The following is a 23,474-nucleotide window of genomic DNA, read 5'->3' on the forward strand; positions in this document are numbered from 1 at the left end:
AATCTCTCTAGACCACCTGAAGAAGGCCGAAAGCTTGAAAAATCTTTGTGTTTCTTTAGATACAATTTTTCTTGATCTACGTCATTTCCGGCGAGCCCAAAGCTCTTTTTCTCTGAATTATTTATTTTATTAAAAATTATAATTCAGTTATTTTTTTATGTTGAGGCTGTTAAACACAGGATTTCACTTTGAGATATTTTTCTCTTTTAATAAGCATTACGTTTCGAAGACGTATTGCATCTTCCTCAGGTCTGCAATTATATTATCGAGAATAATTTTGGAAAATAATATATTTATATAAAATCAATAGAAATTTCTTTTCTAAATAATTTTTGATTGAATAATTTAAAATTCAAAGTATAAAAAGGTAACTTTTCATTATAAAAGGAAATTATTTTTTAGAAAAAAATCCAAGAATATTTTTTTAATTAAAATTGCAATGGTGCTAAAACAATTTTCTTAAAAATTCTTTCTATGATTATTTTCCTGAATTTTTTTTTCATAAAAATAAAAGATTTTCCACGGAATTGAGCTTTATTGAAAGCTTTTCTCTAGTTTTCAATTAACTGATTTATTTGTAGGTCTCAAAATTTTATTTTCTTTATTTTTAAATATTTAATTTAATTTATACAACATAAATTAACGTTTGAATTTCTTGCGAAAAGCTTCACAATGATTGTCAGAAAATAATTTTATGAGATAATAAGCTTTCACAAAAATTTCTTATAAAGCTTCAAATATTTCCAACTTTTCAACATTTTGTATCAAAAATCATACTTTAGCTCAACTTTCGCCAAGCAATCATAAACTTATATTTCCGTGATGCTCTTTACACTCTAGAGAATCTCTTGAAGCATCCCTTTCGTGTTAATTTGAAATAATTAAGAGCTTTCTAAATCCAATACCCCGAAAATTCCAAAGAAAATTATTCATTAAGCTCATAGTTTGTAGACAGAAAAAAAAAGAGCGAAAGCTTTCCGCTGTAGAAAGCCTTTTCATGCTTCTGTGGGGTGAAAAACGTGCGCATGGGGAAAAAATTGAGTTTGGGGGTGGATTAAAAGTAAAAGTGGATTAAAATTCAACATACATTCTGTGCCAACAGCTTCATTGCATTTCGAAGTAAGTTTTATCTGTGCTAGTCACGGCAGCTAAATATGAAAACTTTCTGATTCCCCCTCCCCAGAATATGTTATGTAGTATGTGAGGGTTGATTTTGTACAAAACAATTAACATTCCATAGTGGTGCAGTTGATTAAATACATACAATTTCTCCATGACAATTTAATTCTACATCCACCACAGGGAACTTCAGCGGATTGAAAACATCATGAGTTCACCAATATTGTCCCACTTCACGGAAACAATTCAGGGCGTTGCAACAATTCGGGCATACAATCAGGAAGCTCGTTTCATGGAGATTCTCTTCAGGCGCATGGAGGCCAACAATGTGGCATTTGTAATTTTAAACACGAGCAATCGCTGGTTGGGAATTGCTCTGGTAAGTGTTTCCATTTTGCACCCAGAGAGTCATTTTGACACCTCTCCCGGCGCTATCTCTATGTTCTCTATGTATGCATATAAACTGTGTGAGGGGGGCGGGCGGCCGGGGGTGGGTGGACTTTGCACATGGGGATTTCCATTAATGAAAAGTCCCAACAATGGGGGACCTTTCGCATATTGAAAGTGTCGGGGCAGAAAGACGGAAATAGTCCAGTGAGGGAACACTGTGCGACAAAGTAATTTTTGTTATTGGTTTTCCGTTGATTTTTATATTTTTGTGGTCAATAAGTTGTGAGATTTTCAGTAAGACGTTTAGAAAATGAGGTAAATGAGGTGAAAAATTGAAGATTTTAAGTAAAAATTGTCAATTTCTGTATAATCAATGCAATCAATGTTAGAAAGGAGGTTATTCATTTTGAGGTTTTCTTGACAATTATTTGAAATACAAGCAGAGATTTATTCTCTGTTGAGAATGAGGAAAAAGAATGAAGAACAATTTATTAAACTTTCTATTTTCTTTTGGGATCAATCGAAGAAAGATTTGCTTTAAAAATCACCATAAACACGCCCCCATCTTAACTTATTTTCCTTAAAAATCGTCCGTGCTTCAATCAAAGATCTTTAATCTTAAAAATCATTGAAAATCACTGATTGAAGCATGAATGTGTGTATTTTATGCATTTTTAGCATAGTTTATGCAAAAAAGTCTTAAAAAAATTGGCTTTATTCAGCGACCAAACGAATCCTTGAAATCTTTGAAATTTGTAGGGGGACATGGCCTAATTCGGACCTCCAAAGGTCCGCGCAGAATGAGAAAAAAATTGTATAGAATAAAAAGCAATATTCTTAAATTTGGTACCATTTATAAGCCCATTTAATGCTCTTTTAACTCCCATAACTTTTTAAATTAAAAGTTTTATCAGTTTTAAGTATTAGCGGGTTGAAATAGGCCTAAGAGGTCCGAATGGGGTCACGTTCTCCTACTGAAATTTCAAGATTTCAAGCAAACAAACGAATTTAAGGGCTTCTTGGTCGGCTATAGGACTTTTTATTTAAAAATAAAAATTCAGCTGCACGATGTAATTGCTATGACACCTTGCGCGAGTTGTCGTGGACCCTTTTGTCCACCACACAGCTCTATCGGTGCAAAATCTGTGACCCCATCGCATGAACCACTCTCTACCCCATCAACCCTCAAACGTCCACGCGGTGTGGGTCAAAGGCAAAAGCGGGTCTCTCATGAGGGGTATATTATTAATTTTTTTTAGGACTATTTGGGCGGAATTATTGTCTTTCTCGCCATCATAACCGCATTGTTGACGGCGCACATTTACGCGGAAACAACGCTTCCGTCGATGGTTGGATTGGCCATTAACTACACCCTCCTGGTGCCGATCTATCTGAATTGGGTGGTGAAGCTACTGGCGGACATGGAAATGTATGTTGGTGCTGTTGAACGCATTGAATATTACATTAAAAACGGAAGTCCCGAATGTACAGATGTTTGTAAGTTATTGCATATTTATGCGATTTCAAAATGTGCAACACTACTTTCCTGCCATGTCTCTGCATGCCCTCACATCAATATCGTTGTCATTCTTTCCCGCTGAACACTGTCCTTCTTTTCCGCATCAATGCCATTTTCAATATTTTCAATTCTTTCAATATTTCATACCATGCCAGGAAGCAAAAGAAAATTCCATCTAACTCTTTTCTTCTCCTTTTTTTTTTTTCTTTTTTGTGCTATGCTGGCTATGCTCAATATGAGGAGACACGCTCAAAGTAGATTCTTCTTCAATAAATGGGGGCATTCGCTTTCGTTGTTCGCTTCTTCTATACGATGTAATCGCTCCATTATTATTATTAATATTTTTGGCCATTTAATGATTTGGTCCTTTCATCGTACAGATAAGCCCGTCCCAATATCATGGCCCCAGCGAGGAGACATTGTCTTTGAGAATGTTTCCTGCCGATATGGAAGTCAGGAGCAAGATATCATCATGAATTTGTCGCTCAAGATTCCTGCTGGTCAAAGGGTAAGTTTCAATTACAATTTGTCCTGTGCTATGTATGAAATTCCATAGGCGCGCATGCGAGCTTTTTGAGCTTTCTTCGCTATATATAAAATTCTGAGAATTGCCGTTCAAAATTTATTTTACCTTTAGGCCAAAAAGCTTGGCCAAACTTTATTCTTTATGAAAAAGATTTTTTTAAAATAAAAAAAGCTCTACATGAAAAATTATTTGAATTTAATTAAAAAATATTCCTTTTTTATCAACATTAGAAATATATATTGAAAAGCTTCGTAATGGGAATGAAATTGGCTGTACCAATTTATATCACAAATTGATATTGCGGAAAAAATTCATAAAATAGAGTTTAATATTTTTATTCCAGGAAAAAAAATGCGAATTTAGCCGCAGGAATGGCACAACCAAAGCAATTCCCAATAAAATTCACATCCCATCAATTTTATTTGTAATTATTGTGGCGCATTTATTGGCTATGTGTGCAGTAGAATTGTTAGTTTTGTGCTGGCGTTTTGTACTCATCATGCTTTCATTCATTTGAAGCATATTTCGAGCTTCCTTTTGCAAATTTTAACAATGTCCCTGTTTGTGCCAGATTGGTATCTGTGGTCGTAGCGGAAGTGGCAAGTCATCGCTGGCGTTGGCGCTTTTTGGGGCACTCACCATGAGTAGTGGGCGCATATTGATCGACGATGTTAGCATTGCGGAAATCCATGTGGATGAGTTGCGGTCACGACTGTCGATAATCACGCAGGATGTTGTCCTCTTTCGTGGGACAGTGCGCGACAATCTGGATCCTCGTGGTCACTTTAGTGACATTCAGTGCTGGAATTGTCTGGAGATGGCACAGATAAAGGCGCTCATTCAGGCAAATCCCGCAGGGTTGGATGGTGAAGTTGAGGAGAATGGGATGAATTTCAGTGTGGGCCAGCGGCAACTCTTCTGCCTGGCACGAGCTGTCCTCCGGGGATCGGTGTGCCTGGTCCTGGATGAGGCCACGAGCTCACTGGATCCCTTTACGGAGCACACACTCCTCCAGGCGGCCAATGAGGCCTTCAAGGGACGCACAATCATCACGATAAGTCATCGCCTCAGCACCCTGCTTTCATATGACCGTGTTATTGTCCTCGAGGCGGGACGTGTTGTGGAGGAGGGATGCCCCAAGGTGCTGAAGGAGACGCGCGGAAGCAAATTCGCCAGTATGCTCCAAAGCTCATATCACGAAAGCACATAATTTCATCTTCTCTACTGCTCTCCCCCATTACAGCCGACACGAAGTAATCAGATTTGTGCCATAACTTCATTTGACTTCATTTATAAGGGCTGCGCTCTTCTTTTTTTTCTCGCACACACCCACCCCCCATTCCGCCCGCATTAACGCACATCGTCGTCGTATTATGGGTTACCGAGTAAAAATAAACATGCTGTGTCAATGGGGGTTGAAACAGGGTAAGGAGAGTCATATCCTCGGGATCAAAGAAATTTCCTCCATGAGACTTTTATGGGAGTTCTGTCTGCAAAATCGATTTTTTTTCCCTTCACAAAACCTCACCAACTCATCACAACACACCAGCAATATGGCATAGTGATGTGCCACAAGAGATGAATTATTTCAATTGAGATTTTATCGCGAAACTTTCGTATTCAAATTAGTTGTGCAGTAAATTGTGGAAATTGGCGCAGTGCCCAAAATTACCCTCTCGCAAAGAAAAGCCAAAGAGGCGGGAGTGAATTTAATAAAATAAAGAGATTCCCCGAAAAAAAAAAACATCTCAAGTTTTTTCAATGAAGCTTTTAGAAATTCATAGTGTGGGGATGAAAAGCAAATGGAAGTGCAAAAGTTTCAAGCTGCGAAAAATGTTATGGTGTGGAAATATTTTTTGCAATGATCTTCTGGGAGTATTTTCTGCGGTTAATTTTATTATAAAAAAAGGTAATTTTTAGAATATTTAAATCTTAAGTTTTCTGTTGGTTAGATGTTTAAAGGAAAAGTGTTTGAATTCTTTTTCATTGGATAAAATTCACTATAGTAAGATAGACTCAAGATTCTTTAAGAAAAACTTGAGTTTTCTTAGGATTTTAAAATTTTTTTCAGATTTTCTTACGATTCTTTAGGAATTTTTAAGATTCTTTAAGTTCTATTAAGAACGTATTAAGTTTTTAAAAGTTTTATGAGGGTTCTTAAAGTTTTCTTTAGAATTTCTTAAAATTCTTAAAGTTCTCTGAGGATTGTTAAAGTTTTCTTGATATTTTTAAAGTTCTAATAAGAATGTCTTATGTTTTACAAAGTTTTCTTAAGTTTTGTTAAGATTCCTTAAGAAAAAAAGTTAAGATTTTTTAGGAAAAATTTAAGATTCTTAAGTTTTCTTAAGCGAAACTTAAGACTACTTAAATAAATACATATTTTTCGTGATTTTTGCGAATTTCGATGCCCGAAGGCAATCAGAATAAATCATAGATAAATGTACATTTAGCCCGATAGAGCCAGACTGAAGAAATCTTAATTTTCACTGAAAAAAAAAACTTATAAATCTTAAATTTTTATTGAGCTTAAATTTTTCTTAAAGAAACTTGACAAATATTATGAAAACTTAATAAGAAAAATTAATTCTTTAAAAAAATTAAGTTTGCCTGACTAATGAATTTCATCCATTGAGTGGATAATCTTCTCTATTCAATCTACAAAATTATTAAATTAATAATTCGAAAAAGGGCCTGATGAAGACATAAAAAGCATCGAGAACTTCTTAAATGGTTCTAAAACTTTTACAGAGAGATAAAAAACATTTCCTTAAAATGTTTACATAAAATTCTTGTTTTCTTTTTTAAATTTATCAAAAGAATATTTTTCAGTGAAGAAAGCTGAGATTTTGGGAGCTCTTGACGTGCTGATTCTTTAAGCTGTGAGTGAGTGTAGTCGTTTAACATCTCAAAATGTCACAATTCACGGTTTTAACCATCTCCCCAGAGCCCCAGAGTATCATACAATAAACGAGGACAAAATGTGTGTATGTACCGCTCCATCCTGGTACGTTATTTATGCGCTGCGTATACATATTCAGATGAGATGCTTATAAATGTCGTGAAACATAAATTTGAATTTAATTATTTCGCATTGCAAAATTATATATATAGCATGTGAGAAGTCCTATTAAATGTTCTGTGCTGCCCTTATGGGAAAATTGTTCAATTTTTCACCGCGTAAATTCACAACAAAAATAGCATGAGATATTCAATCAACATTAATAAATTGAATTAAAGCACATCGCTGTGAGTTGCTGAAGGGTAAATTAGATTGGGTTGAGGAAAATTGAATCACACCAAAAACGGGGGTAAATGGGTTAAATGCACTTTCTAGTTGATGGTTGAAAACACATGGCATAAGCAACACTTTAAATTGGAACAAATCACTGAACAATTAAATTGCTCTTCTTCCAAAGCGATGAAAATGGATTTCCGACACGCATTACGGGGGATGAAGGAAGAAAAACTATATAATACGCCATATTATGTTATAGAAAACTTAGGGATTGAAAGAAACCATAAAACCACCGCGTAGGGCTTTTGTTGTTCATGGAGAAGTTGATTTTCACGGAAGCACAGAAGGAAAGTTTCTCGGAAGAAATATTAGTTATGTTGAGTAGTGTTGATATTATGTGAAATATGGTTAAAATTATGTTTTTATGAATATTTATGGAAATTGTTTGATGTTTTCTTGTAAAAGGTTGTTTTTACAAAACAATGTAATTTTCCGACGTTGTTGACAATAATTTATTTCCGGGTTTTTCGTCGGCAGTTGAAAATTTCTTACCCAAAGAAACTCAGAATCTTCCCAGAGCTTTCGGCCCCGCTCGGAGCCTTCTTCAGTGGCTAGCATAGAGAGGGGCGCATTTTATTAAAGAAAATTTTTACAATGGAAAATATTTTTCACTCACTCGGGGCCGAAAGCTCTGGGAAGATTCTGAGTTTCTTTGGGTAAGAAATTTTCAACTGCCGACGAAAAACCCGGAAATAAATTATTGTTTTTACAAAACTTTTTGATTTATTTAAACATTTTTTTTTATAATTTACAATTAATGAAAAATTAATGAAAAGCTTGAATGAAGATAACGATCTTAGATGATTTTAAAATCATTTCAAGAATTAAAGAAAATTGCTTTTCTTTAAAAATTAAAGATGAAAATTTTGAACTTTTTAATTCTGAAAAAGTCCAGAAAATCCTTATAAAATACATTTAGAGCTTTCAAAATTTCTTCTTTAAATTCTATATTTTTAATGATTTCTGTGCTTCTTAAGCTTGACAGATTAATTTTGAAAGCTTACACAGAGAGAAATCTTCAGAGAAATATTAAAACTTTTAAGTAAAAGCTTTTACCTAAACTAAGAGCTTTTTTTGTAACAAATTACCGCAAAACCTTAATTCAAGAAAATCGTGAAAAATTTGATGAAAAAGCACTTTAAGCTTTTCTAAGTTTCTTTATTAAATTCTTCATTTTTAATAAATACTTGTGCTTCCAGGTGGGCTTCTTAAGTTTGTAGGATTCATCTGGAAAGCTTACACAGAGCTGAAAGCTTCGGAAAAATAGGAAAACTTTTATCTGAAAGCTTTAAGTTAAAATAATAGCTTTTTTTTATAAAAAGTTGCTCCGGAATTTTTGATGAGAATAAATCAAGAGCATTTTGGTCATAATTTTCAACAACGTGCTATGATTTTTCAATTTCCAGCGATGTTTTGCTTTATTTTAATTCAATTTCAAAGCAAATAAATTTTGATTTTGAAAAGAAATAAATCATTTTGCTATTTTTTTCAATTCAATAATTCCAATAAAATAAAACGAAGCATCAATAATAAATATTCTGACCTACATATTTTTGAGAGAAAAAAATTAAATTAACATCATCATTCATCATGTTATGTTGTTGATTTTTCATTATACTCTTGAACTTGTATTATATAAATTTCAAAACTCTTTCTAAACTAAAATACAAAACCACAGATGATTGCTTCAAGTTTTCAACATTCACATCCACTTCCATTTGCTTGATTGCAAAAGCAAGGAAACTTTCAGCTTTGGGGCCAGGCCGTTTTGTGTGAAAGGAAAAGGAGAAGGAAAAGAGCAAATGGTTAAAGTGTAGCATGTGGAGAGATGAAATTCTTCTTCACACAGAGTATCCCCTTGGCTTTGGTACACCCAACTTTTAGTTGAATATAACTTTGTGAGTGTTTTCCATGGCACAAAACTGCCTACTAATACAAAGTGTATAGCATAGGGTGTGAGGTGGGACGAGGGGGTGGGGTAAATTGTAACATTTAGAGGCAAATTCTCCAACTTGTTAAAAGTATTGTTAAAATACTATTCCGAAGGGCTATTCCGGGGCCAAATGGTGTGTGTTAGAGAACACATTGCCCAAATATCGTGGATTGTCTTGCTTTATATATGGCAGCGATTTAGAATTGTAATATGAAATCAATACCATTTAAGGACGAGACCCTTTCTTGCTCAATCTTCCACCCCACAGGCCTCATCGTATACCACATGCTTTTCCTCCCTTTTGCTCCGTATTTTGTACGCATAGACTTTGGAGCGTTTTATGTTGTTACAAAATTTACAACATCCGAATAATAATCACAAAATTCCAAAGCTTCAAAATATACATATATAGAGATGATGCCTATATGCATATTTTTTCTGGGTACATTGATAGGGACCAGCAGAGTGTACAACATAATATTTATTTTGGATACAATTTTCATAGCAATTGTGGGGGGAATTATAATTTTAATATAATTCAATTGTAGACAATTTTCATAATTGCATACAACTGTCGGGGAAGATGTCTCTTTTTTCTGTTGACATTTTATTTAAATTTATGCCAATGGCATGGCTTTATTTAATTCAATATCCTCCCCAAGGGGTGAATAATTATACATAACTGCATGAGGGTGATTTGTTATGCTCTTTAATGCGATTGGATTTAAACATTTTTGAATTTTAAATATTTATTTTGCATATTTCTTTTTATTTTAAAAATGTTTTTTTGTGGTTTAAAGTGTCTTTCCTTTTACCAACAATTTCTATGCCATAAATAGGCCAGTTAAACACCCCTTGAGATACACCCCACAAGCTCCTCATGAACTTGCGCGCCTTGCTGTGCCCATTAAAGTATAAAATATATAGAGATTATTCGCTACTTGAAGCCCTTTCCCAACGTTCAGTTTCTTTTTATGAGGCAGAGCAGCAGAAAAATATAAGAAAAGGATTTATGAGTTGAGAATGGGGAGCATTTTAAAGTAAAATAGCGCATATAAATGCATAGCTTGATATGCAAGGACAATCGGCAATAGCGACGTGTTACGAATGAATATGTGGCGGTGATAAATCGCTCAATGTTTCGGGGGAGGTGATAATTACAAGTAAATTTTCTTGTCAATTGGGATTCCTGTGGAGTACCATATTCATTAATCAAACACGTAATATAAAGGGCTCTCTGTAGTACCGAACAATTTATCAATATCAGATATGGGATGGTGTTGAATCTATTATAGAAGTTGTGATCCCTCCTTTAGTTTCTTTTCTGCGTGATTGTATCTTAATTAATCGTCATTGCTTTTGGGTTGCCATTAATAAACTAAAAGGTTAGATAATGAGTTGATACAGAAATTGTATTTCTTTCATTGATATAAATTGTTAGAATTTGGTTAAAAAAAACTTTGAAGGTTTAGAGCTTCTACTAAACGAATTAAATTAGGTTTAATTTATTTTTATAATAGATGAGATAAAGCTTAAAAAATTAATGAAAAATCTATAAAGCTATTGAGGAAGGCTCAGAGAGAACAGAAAGTTCTGGCAGAAATAATTAGGGGAGAATTACTGGGTGTTCAAAAATAAGCGCAAAACTTTTTTTTGGAATATCTTTTTTTGTGTTTGAAATACAGGAAATCCCATGGTAGATTTGTTTTCAGGAGACAAAAGGTAATTGTCCTGGTGTATTTTCAAAATGGCCGCCATCTTTTTTTTCAAAATGACGTTTTTCAGCCTCATATTTAGTATTGCTTAGGAGGTTTTTTTCACCCATCAGTGAGTCTAAGACTATCATCCTATTAAGAATGATATTCTGTGTAACATATCCAAATTTCAGCTCTCTAGCTGCCCTGAAAGCGAAAATATCGCAGAAAATCGATTTTGAGCATTTTTTGACATTTTCCAAGATGGCCGCCAGTTTCTTTCACCATCTCTGACTCAAAAAATGTGTTTTAATGGATTATTAATCGATTGGGTGAAAAAAACCTCCTAAGCAATACTAAATATGAGGCTGAAAAACGCCATTTTGAAAAAAAAAGATGGCGGCCATTTTGAAAATACACCAGGACAATTACCTTTTGTCTCCTGAAAACAAATCTACCATGGGATTTCCTGTATCTCAAACACAAAGAAAGATATTCCAAAAAAAAGTTTTGCGCTTATTTTTGAACACCCAGTATATAAATCCGAAACGTAAAGTTTTCTAAAGCTTTTTCCTTTTGAAATTTATAAAGAAAAATATTCTTCCGGGTTTTTCATCCGTGAAAAATATCTAAGTTTGTTTACAAATTATCTCTTTTTTGAGTCATTACATTGATGAAGGATCTGAGCGGGGACGAAAGCTCTGGGAAAACTTAGTTTTCCACAAAACACTTGAAACAAAAAATAAATTAACTTTCTTCAGGTCCACTGGGTCATACGCTGACCCAAAGACTCGATTTTTAAAATTATTCATTTTGTACAGTTATTTTATGAATATAGAGTCCAAATTAGTAAAAGACTATGTCTTTACAATCCTTGATCATTATATGACCACAAAAGGACATTCCCAAGGGCACTCTGGATCAGGAAGAACGAAAAACCGATTGAGTTTAATTTTTTTTTGCCAAAAATGTCCTATTTGAGCTCAAAAGAACCCACAAAAATTATTTTTAATTCAATTAGCTCGCTAGATTGATAGCGGACCTGAAAGGTTAATCTAAAAAAGATTCATTTTAAACAATCTTCCCCTATTGGGTATGCAAAATTCATACACCTGATTTTAATTAATTATTCTGTTTGAACGGCATGAGAAAGGTGAGTTTCCTACATTATTGCATATTTGCAAATGACTCTCTAACTATATACGAAGCATTAATGATCCGTACTAATTTAAGCATAACGAGAAAGCTCCTCAATATTTCATGAATTCCCAACACAGTATTATAGTGCGAAAGTTCAATATCTCACAATCAATGGTGTTGGGCAAAATTTAATATTGAAGTAACTAATATTGAATTTGTGATTAAATAAAATCTTCTTATATCACTTTCAAATTAATTTACAGGGTGAGTAATTAAATTGTCTAATTGGATTAGTACTTACTCAAGAGATTTTATGCCATAAAGCTGATTGCTAGCATTGAGATTTCCCTTCCAATTTCAGCCCTATATTTTGGATATTTTGTCATGCAATAAAGCATTATTTTAATAGCTTAGTCAGAGAGTGAATTTTGCGATTGACTACACCCACCCGAATTGAATTAATTCCGAAACAATGTCAGAATCTGCGTACTCTTGCGGGAAATTTTATTGCTCTCTGGGAAATTGATATATGAAAATCATTCAGGCTGACTTTGTTGCGGAAAACTCGACAGAGAAAAAAGTTGATGATGTGATATAACTGAAGAACTACCCCTAGTGTGGTAAAAGGAGATTCTTCTTGTGGGTTGAAACTATTATGGTGTAGTACGCCCACAGTAGATGATAACTTCCTTGTATCGTTTCCAACAAATTTTCGGCAACAGTCTGTTTGGGGGGGGGGGGGGGGTTTGAGGGTAGTTTTCTAATTAGCTGGACAATGCCGGAGGCATAATTTCATTATCCAGAAGGGTTTTCTCACAGACAGTGGCACAAACACTCACCAACTAATATTCTATTTAACCCTATCTTGGTCATTCAGGGGTATATAATTTAATAAACAATACAATCATTTCTCGACTTAATTATGAAACTCTGAAGGGAAATACATACTTCTTATGCTATAAATTACGTTATAAGGTAGACAAAATGTGACTTGAATAAAGATTTAGATGGATGCGTGGGAGGGACATGGCGGAAGTAGAAGGAATTTTTAAAATTGTCTAAAAATATTCTTTTTTGGTCCTTTGAAGGATTCTTGAAATTTAGGAGAGAGCTAAAAGACTTTTCTTTGAAAGAATTTAGAGAGAAAATTCTTTATTTTTTGGAGCAAAATGGAGGCGCCGGGTGACTACCAGGCGTCTCCACTTTAACTTTAAAATCAAAATCATAAAAATTCCTTCGAAGTATTCAAAATTACAGGAACTTTATCTCTCTTTCAGTCTATTCAATAAATTATAATTTTAGTGACTCATAAATTGCACATTATAATGTAGTAAAAATACATATAAATGTGAACTTGAAAAAAAAAATTGAGTACTCTTTAATTATCTCAACTGTCATGCGTTATTATTGACTAACGTGCCCCTTAATGCGGCAATGGATGGTGGAATAAATTGAATAAATCGTTAATAAAATATTTAATTATGTACTTAAGGGTGGGATTTTGTGTGTGTCGGCAAACTCTCTCCCGGGAGAGAAGTGCCTGTATGGGTTTCAGAAATGGCTTTTGTTTCCTCCTATTATCCTCCCTTCGCGAATATATAGCTAATAAATTCGAGTATGAATTTTTCTCACCCATAATAATACCACCCCCAACCAGTTCCACCCCCCAAAAATGTATGTTGCGTATATATAGTCCCCATTGGCACATATTCGCATACGCACACACAGTGGAGGAGATGATTAAATGCTCACCCAGTTCTCTCCCCCTCTTCTGCTGGGCTTGAGGGGGTGGATGCGTGTTTGGGAAAAATTTTAGCTATTCCAGAAGTTCAGATGGTGGTGTCATATTTTATTGGTGCGTAACCAAGGAAAATTGCCATCATCTGTGTGGTGTTGCGTATATATTTTTCGTAAATAAAGCAACATCATCAGAATACATTTTCGTCTAGTCGAACCCTCCGTCGTCTTCGTGGGAGCATGGAGAGGCCATAAACCATGTATTATGATGGTGGCGTGGTGAAGTGCGAAGGAAACCACCAACCATTGCCAAATAAATAGCCGCATACCTTTGTGGTAATGAATACTTTTCTTCCCAACACACATAATCTTTTTACTTCCACTCTATTTGCATACTGTTTGTCTTGTGGCTGGTGCTTAAGAGGAAAAAAAATGCTCAATCGGAGAAATTTTCACCATTTCTGCCCTCTGCCGAATTCAGCTGTGTGGGGGGAATTTAATTAAAATGAAGAAACTTTTACAGCCGCATGAAGATTTTTTTTTCTCTCGAAACATAATCTTGCAGTTCTTTCACGAAAACTTTGTAAGCGGAGTTTTTTTTTTTGATATTATTTTGTTAACTGCAGCGCTATGTAGGTAATAAAAAAAATTCTCTGGCTTAGCAATCAAATAAACTTTAAGGGTAGGAGGGCCTTTGAATTTGGAGCTTTTTGTACATACATAGTTGACTATATATAGCTTAGCTAGTGGGTGGGAAATTCTTGCAATGTGAAGATGATCGAAATTCAAGCACGTATTCATATGATTCCTATAAATAATTTCCATTTTATATAGGGAGGAATTATATACATAGTTTCCTTCTAATTTTAGCTCAAGAGTCTCCGCCTACGCCTTAGTTGTCAAGGCGTTAAGAAGAATATTTAGGTTAACATTTAAATATTTAAATTCAAATTTATATTTAATTTTGATACCAAATTGAGCGCTTTAAAGCTGAATTTCCTTCAAACGCATTTCCAGGAAAATGAAATGAATTCGAAGAAGAGTAAAAGAATTTTTTGGGTAGCATCTTGAATAAATTGTGTCACCCACCCACTTACCTCGGCGACTCCGCAATCTGTGAAACATTTAGCATTACAGGGTTCAAGGTTTTTCTGGGGCGAAGAAGAAAAGAAAGCAGCAAGTCTTGAGATTGGAGACTTTTGAGCTCAAGAAGTGGATTAATAGGAGTAATTAAATGTTGAAAATGACATGAAAGAAGTTAATAAATAAATTGTCGAGTTAATTGCTATGGCATTATTGAGTCCCTCGCATAGACGCTTGTCGCGCGATTCTTTGTTGACGCGACACTTCTACGAAATCACTTTCTTTTCTGCCTTATTCTTTCCATGGAAACAAGTCTCTGAAAATTTACCAAATATCTCTCACTCTGTGTGGGTGTAATTTTGTGCTTTTTAAATATATACATAACATACATAGCGAAGAGAAATGTTTCGAAGCTGCCATTGACGTGTTTTTCCAGGTAATCTTGGAGGAGAGCACGAGAGGAGAGCCGAGAGGAAAGCACTGCTGGTGATTCATTTCCAATTAATTCAGGCCAATGATCTCTGTTTACTTAAACACTCTCTGGTTTTATTTAGAGCCAAATAATTCAAGTTTACACCCAAAAGTCTTATTCATGATGATTGTGTTATATACACATAGCTAAGATTGTCCACTGTGAGACATTTTTGATGCCATTTGGGGATTTTCCTTGCGGTAGTGATTATTTTTCTCTTTGCTGGCATAAAAATTGAGAAATCCATCCATTGCGTCACTAAATGCTATCAAAATCTAATTCTAATATATCGATAGAGATATAAAATGCCACGCTGATTAAATACTTATTTGCTTTACTATTTTTTTGATAAAAAAATTGATGATGTAAAAAAGCATGCACACGAGGTTTTTTTTGCCCTTATCAGTCACTCATGATTTAGCTCTAATTCTCTGGGGATATCGGAAGACTTGCTAGCGGGGGGTAGGGGTTAGTAGTAAGATTAATGAGTAAGGTAAGATTGTTGATTTTTTTGTGTTTAGAAATCTCTATCCCAGCCTGATGTCTCATCTTGTGGCTCATCCCGATCCGATGGGCAATCATCAAAGTTGGAGAGGTCTGTGGGGTGTTTAACAGTCTGCACAAGGGGTGCTGTTAGGGTTTTATTCTTGAGCTTTTCCCACTCGAACTTGGTGAACCACGTGTGGGTCTTAATCTCTGCAATACCCTGCTTTTGGTACCCCAAGCGAGCAGCTGGGATTTGTCGACAGAGTCTCTTTATTAAGTCTTGGGCTTTCTTGGGAATCCTACTTGGCATATCGACTGATTCAATGCCACGCAGGATGAGCGTGTAGGTCTTGAGGTGATCCTTCCCGCGGAAGGGTGGCTTACCAACGAGAAGCTCATGGATGAAGATTCCCAGAGCCCAGTAGTCAACAGCTCTGTCGTGTCCTTTATTGAGGATAATCTCAGGCGCTACGTACTCGGGCGTCCCAGCGAACGTCCACGTCTTCTGGCTGTGCCCAATTGTCTTGGCGAACCCGAAATCAATCAATTTAACATATCCCTTTGCGTCAAGCATCAAATTCTCCGGCTTCAAGTCTCTGTAGACAATATTGCGTGTGTGGAGGTACTCAAAGGCCGCCACGACGCATGCCGTGAAGAATCGACTGATTTTCTCATCAAACCTCCGGTGCTTCTGCAGCAACCCCCATAAATCACCACCCAAGCAGGGCTCCATGAGGAAGTACAGGTACTTGTTGTCCTTAAACGTGGCATAGAGTTTTATGATGAACTCACAATTGCACTGTGCCATAATATTCTTCTCATTGTATACGTGCTCCTGCTGCTGTTGCTGCACCATATCGATTTTCTTGAGATACTTGAGGGCAAAAGTCTCCTTGTTGCGATACTGTACCAACTCCACACGTCCAAATCCACCAACTCCCAGTGTTCCCACCAATTCCAATTCTTCCAGTGCAATGTGGCTGTACTCTGGAATGGCACATCCAACCGAGGAAAAAAGAAGAAAAAAAAAAGAGAAAAAAGGCAAAGTAAGAAAAATGAAATAGAACTTAAGTGACAATCATTTTTCAAAAAGGATAACTACTCTGCTCACTGTGGCAGACAACGAGGCGAGAGATGTGTTTTTTTCTCTCCATTCTACTACTTCTACGAGAATGCTCACAATTAGAATTTTCACTATATATTTGTTCAAGTTTCCCCCCCCCATCCCATTTGTATGAGTTCAGAGCATGGGACGACATTGCATTTGCAGAGAAAAAGCACGAAAGCTTTTCCATGGAATATGATGATTTTTCTTCCAATGTCTCTTTTCCCTGCACAATGTTATGCTTTTCTTGCCAAGTTAAAAAGCATATCTAATTAACTAGGGTACAACCGAGGAGTTTTTTTCGCACCATCTTCTACATCTAATAGCGAGAGAAATTATTTTAAAAATTATTTTACTTAACTTGAGGGTAATTTTGAATAATTAGCTGTACGAAAAATGAGAAGAATTTCGAAGAATGCAAGACAATTTGCAAGATTTCTTCAAGGCCTGAAGATAGGGAATGTTTCAATTTAAAATTCACCAAATTTTTGAAATTTCCCACAAAAACTTCTAGAACCAAGGGGGTGTTTATCTGGCGAATATTTTGGTTGACTTCACAATCTTTTCCTAAAAGCCGAGTAACTCAAAACCGAAAAAACAATCAAAAACGTATCTAGGACTTTTTGGTTTGAATTTAGTCTTATTTTGGGTTCAATTTACTACTTTTTTTTTAGCATTTTGCATTTTGGTTGAAATTCAGTCCTTTTTTTGGCTTAATGATTTTTTTAAGTTCCAAAATCTGTGCAGTTTGGAACTGAAAACCAATTTTTATCATATTTAATTTTTTTAGGTTGAATTTATTACTTTTCTGTTTGATTTAAGATTTTTTATGCTTGAATTTAACAATTTTAGGCTTAATCTTATATTTGAATTTCCTTGGCAAATCATCAGAATATTTTGTCCAGATAAACCCCCTCCCCTTGTCTAGAACTCTTCATTTGAAGAATTCCATTTGATTATTGTAAAAAATAAGAGCTTTTTGGGCTTTTACTAAATACAATTGAAAAATCCAAATTAAAAGACCTGAGAGCTTTCCAATTTAATCATACACAAAAATGTCTCGGAATTATGAAAATTAATTCTATTAATTAACTTCACAAAATAAACAAAAAAAATAATTTTTACAAATGCACAGTAAAGAAAATAATAAAAATTTTTAAAATTCATATCACTTGAATAATTGTTTTTTGAAAATCTCTTTCAATTTAATTGAATTTAAAATTAAATAAAAAAATCCTTTTATCTCCATTTACTTTGTAATATTATTTCAATTAAATAAATATTAAATTTTAATTGTATTCAATGAGCTTTAAATATTGATTTTCATTGTGGAGCTTTCTCATTCATTCTTCGGTGTGTATTTATTCAATCAATCGGAAACTATATATTGAACTCCTTCTTCAACTTTCTCGCACTCATCCCTTTTTTTAACCCATCATACCCCTATGGATTGTGGTGTGGGGGGGTACCGCACACGGGAAAAAGTTTCCAAAGTGCTCTTTTACATCACTTCCCGAAATGTTTAAAGTGCTCTCTCTTCTCATCTCCACACAATGGGGCGGGAAGTCTTTGAATAAATCACAATGGAGGGCAGTAGACGAGGAAGGGGAAAAAAAAAGAAGTAAAATACTCTGGGAATCCACCCTCGCATGGAATGTCAAGAATTTTCCGGTGCTTTGATAAATGTCTGTGTTTGACAAAAAAAATAATTCAGCGAGAAAATATTTGGACATTGACTTGGGGTTGCACGGCACGTGCTTGAGGGTGGTGGAATGTTGCGCTGAGGGATGGGGGTGTATTTTACCTGATTTAACAACGGCTGTCTGAGGTATTATGGGCTCAGCGACTTGTGATGACTTCTGAAGACTCTCCACGGGTCCAATGAAACTGAGGAAGGATGCTTTATCGAGTGCCAAGCACTCAGTCCCGGGATCATTGGCAATGATGCTGGCAAGGCGACGTTCCTCCGTGAGAAGGGCTTTCTCACCGAAGTAGTCACCCCTCTTGAGGATACCCACCTTTATGGAACGCCCGTCGGCGTCTTTCTTCGTCACCGTGACAGTTCCGCCCCGTATAATGTAGAATTTATCACCACGCTCCCCCTGCTTGATGATATATGAGCCCGTCTTGTAGAACTCCCTACGGAGGAGGTCGGATATCTTGTAGAGAATCGGCTTGGAGATGTCACGGAAGATGGACACCGAACTGAGGAAGCGCATATTGTCATCCTGCTCCTTTCGTCCAGTTTCAATCATTATCTTCTGGAACACCTTCCGATCCAGCATCCAATACTTCACGTTGGACGTGGCACGAATTGAGGCGAATCTCTTTGCCTTGTAGAGAATTGCCAGCTCCCCAAATACCACCCCTGGGCCAAATGAGCTCACCCACTTTCCATCACGTAACACCTCGTACTTCCCTTCGGCGGATATGTAGAGGTAGAAACCGATATCACCTTCAGTTATAATGAAGGTCCCCTCCTTGGAACTACTTGGTATCATGCAATTTACAATTAAGTCTAATCGCTCTGTGTCCATAATGTTCTTCAGAAAGTCATTAGCCATTACGGCATCTTTCAGGGCATCCAGGGTCACTTTGTCCTTTGGGTACGTTTCAATTTGTACATCCTTCAATTCAAATTTCCCACCATCCACCCCGGAGCGCTTCCTGGGCTTGGGTTTACCCCCTTCGCTTGACTTTATCGAATGCTTCCGCCCAATGGATGGGGTCTCTGTGCACGTGGTGGACGATGATGACCTATCCCCATTCATTGGGGTGTCCGATGTGCCAGATTGACGCTGTGCTGCTGACTCGGATGTTTTCCTCATTTCCATCAACTCATCCGTGCGACTCTGCATCTCCCTGGGCAGCTCACTTTTGGTCTCTGTGGAGTTCTTTTTGCTCTCCGTCACTTCAGTCACCTGAAAATAACATCAGCATGTCTCTCAGGTATTTTTTTGACACCAACACCTCCCACAACTTCCCTAAACTCACCTTCCGCTCTGCAACTTTTCTCTCTTCAAGCTTTCGTTCATCAAGCTTTCGCTCCTCAATTTTCCGCTCCTCAACCTTCTGCTCTTCCACCTTAAGGTCATTCCGTATCGGTTGTGGGGCAAGCTTCTTTGTGGTAGCTGCTGGTGCTTTCTTCACGTGATGCTTAGCCTTGGCCGTGATTTGTGGCGACACAGCAAGTGGTAGCATTGGTGGTTTGTCATCTTCCGGACTCCTCACCGTCGTCGTCATTGGCTCATCCTTAACGCCATTCACCATAATTGTGGTCAAGTTTGGTCGGGGGCGGTCATCCCGGCTTGATTGTGGCTGCCAAGAGTTTGCAATAAAAGAGGCGCATTAAGTGTTTTATGTCACAATTTGCGATGTGTTCAAGATCAAGTTAGTTTTATTGCTTCCACCAAAAGCACCCCGGATGGCTTTTGCACACACCGAACTGACGAAAGCTCTTCAGGATTTATTCTTCCCCGGGGAATTATAATGATTGCACTGTGAGCAATGGTTTGACTTTTTTTACGAGAAATATATTTGGGAATATTTGAGAATGCCTTCGGATTTAATGCTGAAGAATTGACTTAAGGTTATTTTTATTTACCTATTTATTTTGTTAGAGCTTTCACTACTTTTGATAAGAGCTTTTGCTAAAAATAATTTTTCAAAAGAAACGAAAGAAATTCATTTAATGATTTATTTAATTTTTATGTTAAAGAAAGTAAATTATTAATGTAAATAAAAAGAAAAATAAGTTAAAAATATTCATTTGAAATGAGGGCTTTTATGGCGATACCTATATTAATGTTCTTTGATGTTCATAAAGTTTACAAACTCCAGAGAAAAAGAATCCCGAGGACAACAAACCTTCTATATAGTAAGAAAGTTGCAAAGAAAGAAACTTTCTGTAAAGCTCTTTTAGTTAAAGAATTTTCCCTGATTTTCCAGGAAACGAGAGGCTACTGCAACAATTTTATTCAACTTAACCCATTCCACCCGAGTTTCCCCTATAAGTATCTACGTACATATTTGTCTTTAATGTTTTTAAACACAAAATCGAGAACAACATCTAAATTGATATTAAATTTCATTCACTCTGTTTCCTTTTCCTTGAACATCTGAGAATACTACATAATACATACATACCTACATAATATGATGTGTGTAGGTATGAAAAAGATATACAATTGCTCTCTATGTACCTTTTGACACGATTGTTGTGGGTGGATGTTGGTTTATGGTGTAAGAGCGTTAAAATAAATAATATCGTAGCTTGAAATAAAATTCTCTGAGTTTCATTCCTCCCCAATAAAATTCTTCTGACTTTTAATTTAATTACGCTGAAAAATATTTTTCTTCAGAGATATTTTTTAAAGAGTATTTTTACGAGCTTAAATGTAATTAGCATTAAAAGTACACAAAGTAAAGAGAATGAGGAGAAAAAACGCCGCATGTCAACAGAAACAGCATTAATCATTGCATAAGAAAATAGTTTGTTTTCACTGCGCCGTGCACAAATAAATTAAAAGTGCAAAAAGGTGTTTTTCCTTGTTTTTCCGTGAGCAAAAGATGCTTATTTAGTCATTAACAGCAACTTATTTTTCCATTTTGTTTGCGAAAATCTCAAAAGTTTCAAAATCACATTTTTTTTTCTTAAATCACGGAGAAAATTGTGAAAATAACTCACCTGCTCGGGAATTGCATTTTGTGTCTGCGGAAAGGATTTAATTCTTTCAATTGGTCTCTCACGATTCCCATTTTGCTGTTAATTGAAAAAAAAAAAGGAGAACAAAGTAATGCTTCATTACTTCTTTGGAGTATTTTCGCATTTACTCGGAATGAGAAAAAAAAACAGCAATATCAAGGGGCAGATAGGTGATGAATATATAATGCCGAAATTGGGGAAATATATTGAGAATATTTAATGAAAATTGAGAATATTTTTTTCATGGATTAATATTTCATGTGAAAGCTTTTTGTTACTTCCGATTTATTGAAAGGAAAATTGTAGGTAATATTTTTGTCTTTAATTTTTGCTCTAAATAGGGGAATTTAGGTCAATTTGGACCTTCAAAGGGCAGCTTAGAGTGGAAAAGAAACGATATTAAATACAAAAAATAAATATTCTTAGATTTGCCGTCATTTTTGAGGTCCAATTTGGGCCATGTTTCCCTAATCTTCTTTTATGCCAATCATTCTAAGAAGTGACTTCTTCCTTTGATAAAAAAAAATACTAATTTGAGAGAAAATTTTAAAGAAACGCTAACCCTAAGCTTTACAAGAGCTTTCAATGAGCTCTTGCTTCAAAATTCGTCTCAATAGCAATTAAAACAGAAAAAAAACATAAAAATTTAATGAGCATTTTGTGAGTATGAAAAATGCAAAAGAATACATAAAATTCCACTTATTGTTTGCCCCTTGAACACCGCACGAACGACCTACAAGGTAAATTGACATGGAATGCGTGAATTGATTGCAAAAGTCAATATATTGAATTGAATTTTTATTTATTACATTAAAAATGTTATCGGAGGTAATCTACCTCAAATGGGCAGTGTTGCGATTGATAAGAGCCATTGAAACGATTACATGACCATTGAGATAAATAGAGATAATAATTTCTTGTTAAACGCGCACACTAAATTCCTCAGGTATTAGACATCTCTCACACAAGTCGAAGGAAGAAGATTGCGAGAGAGGAATTGGCGTGGGTGCGGACTCACCTGGGGATTAACCTGTGGCAGATCATATCCTTTGGAGCTTTTAAATCGAAAGCATGGCATTTTTCACGTGAACTTAATGGGAACAACCCTTGGGCGATGGAGCACAAAACTCAAGGCTTTCACTGACTTTTTTCTGAGAAATTCTTCTTCTTTTGCACCAAAACACTTGACACTTTCTTGGGCGATAAATACACAACCGGGCGACTTTCCACAATTGATGCTCCGAAGTGAATGTCTTTTGTATTTTCACCCACTTGCAGGTGACTCCGTCGCTTTCTTATCAGCTATTTCTTTTTCACTTCTTTTTTTATCGTTCAACAAATAAATACCCGCACATCCGAATGCTATCTCTAATACGTCTCAATACATCGCCCCATGTGGCTGCGTCTATACAAATAGAACAAAATCAATGCACCTGTCGGTGGGTTCCCCACAAAAGATTTATCCCATCTCCAAAAAAACACTCAATCCACAAAACCTATTCGCCTATATACGCTGCAAACTGAATCCCAAACTCAGACTCAATTCCACTTCGTGACTATTTCACACGCTCTCAGACCCCATTGTGTTGTGCGCTATATCAATTTACACCTGTCTTCATTTTACGTTAATTAAAAGTGTTCTAAGTGAGATTGGTTCTTCTCACACGCACAGACACCCACGTATATGCGGTATTCAATTGGAAAATGCTTCGAGAAGTAACCCATATGTGTTTCTGTGCTTGCGATCTTATCACCCATGAAGAGCATGAAAAGTTTTAAAAGGTACCTCAACCTGATAATGTGGCGTCAAAATGTGTGAAAGATAATACAGCAATTTTTGCCAGCAGGGTCATTGTGAAATATTGTTTTATTTTTCATTTTTTCATCATTCGAAGAACAAGAAAATGTGTCACAGAATGCCAATCTTTATGAATCAGATGAGAAGATTAAGGTTTTTCCGCTCCTTTGGCATTTAGTCATCATTGCTGCGATATATACTCCATCGTAAAAGCTCAATTAAGAGGCGTACAAAATGTAATTAATTAAACTCTCATGTGCAGAAAATTTCAGTGAGTTCGTTAAAAGTTGAAATAATTTGGTTAATTTGTTCAATTTGTATGCGTTTGGTTAAATGAGTGGCAAAGTGATGAATAAAACAGTAAAGAGAGAGCTTTCAATCATTCTGTTAGGGATTTTTTTTTGTATATAATTAACTACATAGTAGTTGAATGAAAAAAAAGGAAACATTTTGTAGTAAAAGCCATTTGGAG

General features: G+C 35.7%; 2 protein-coding genes across 3 annotated transcripts in view; one reads left to right on the plus strand and one right to left on the minus strand.

The window, feature by feature from the left end:
- Positions 1 to 5,298, plus strand: part of LOC129789563 (ATP-binding cassette sub-family C member Sur) — a 31,240-nt gene extending 25,942 nt beyond the window's left edge. The window contains exons 17-20 of the mRNA XM_055826431.1: positions 1,303 to 1,498; positions 2,769 to 3,006; positions 3,409 to 3,536; positions 4,126 to 5,298. Coding sequence (XP_055682406.1) covers positions 1,303 to 1,498; positions 2,769 to 3,006; positions 3,409 to 3,536; positions 4,126 to 4,764 — 1,201 coding nt within the window. The 3' untranslated portion in view covers positions 4,765 to 5,298. The remainder of the gene's footprint in view (positions 1 to 1,302; positions 1,499 to 2,768; positions 3,007 to 3,408; positions 3,537 to 4,125) is intronic.
- A 9,658-nt stretch (positions 5,299 to 14,956) lies between these two features.
- Positions 14,957 to 22,708, minus strand: LOC129789599 (cGMP-dependent protein kinase 1). Of its 2 annotated transcripts, XM_055826529.1 has the most exons (5): positions 22,223 to 22,708; positions 21,187 to 21,261; positions 19,494 to 19,817; positions 18,304 to 19,420; positions 14,957 to 16,381 (listed from the first exon to the last, which is right to left on the minus strand). In XM_055826529.1, exons 1-5 carry the CDS (start codon positions 22,280 to 22,282, stop codon positions 15,426 to 15,428), a joined length of 2,532 nt encoding a protein of 843 aa, XP_055682504.1. In that variant the 5' UTR covers positions 22,283 to 22,708; the 3' UTR covers positions 14,957 to 15,425. The 2 variants fall into 2 exon arrangements, with proteins under 2 accessions (XP_055682504.1, XP_055682506.1); XM_055826531.1 differs by lacking the exon at positions 21,187 to 21,261 and having other exon boundaries at positions 22,223 to 22,334.
- Between the last annotated feature and the right edge of the window lie 766 nt (positions 22,709 to 23,474).

This window comes from Lutzomyia longipalpis, chromosome 2 (assembly GCF_024334085.1).
Source record: "Lutzomyia longipalpis isolate SR_M1_2022 chromosome 2, ASM2433408v1".
Classification (NCBI taxonomy): Eukaryota; Metazoa; Arthropoda; class Insecta; order Diptera; family Psychodidae; genus Lutzomyia; species Lutzomyia longipalpis.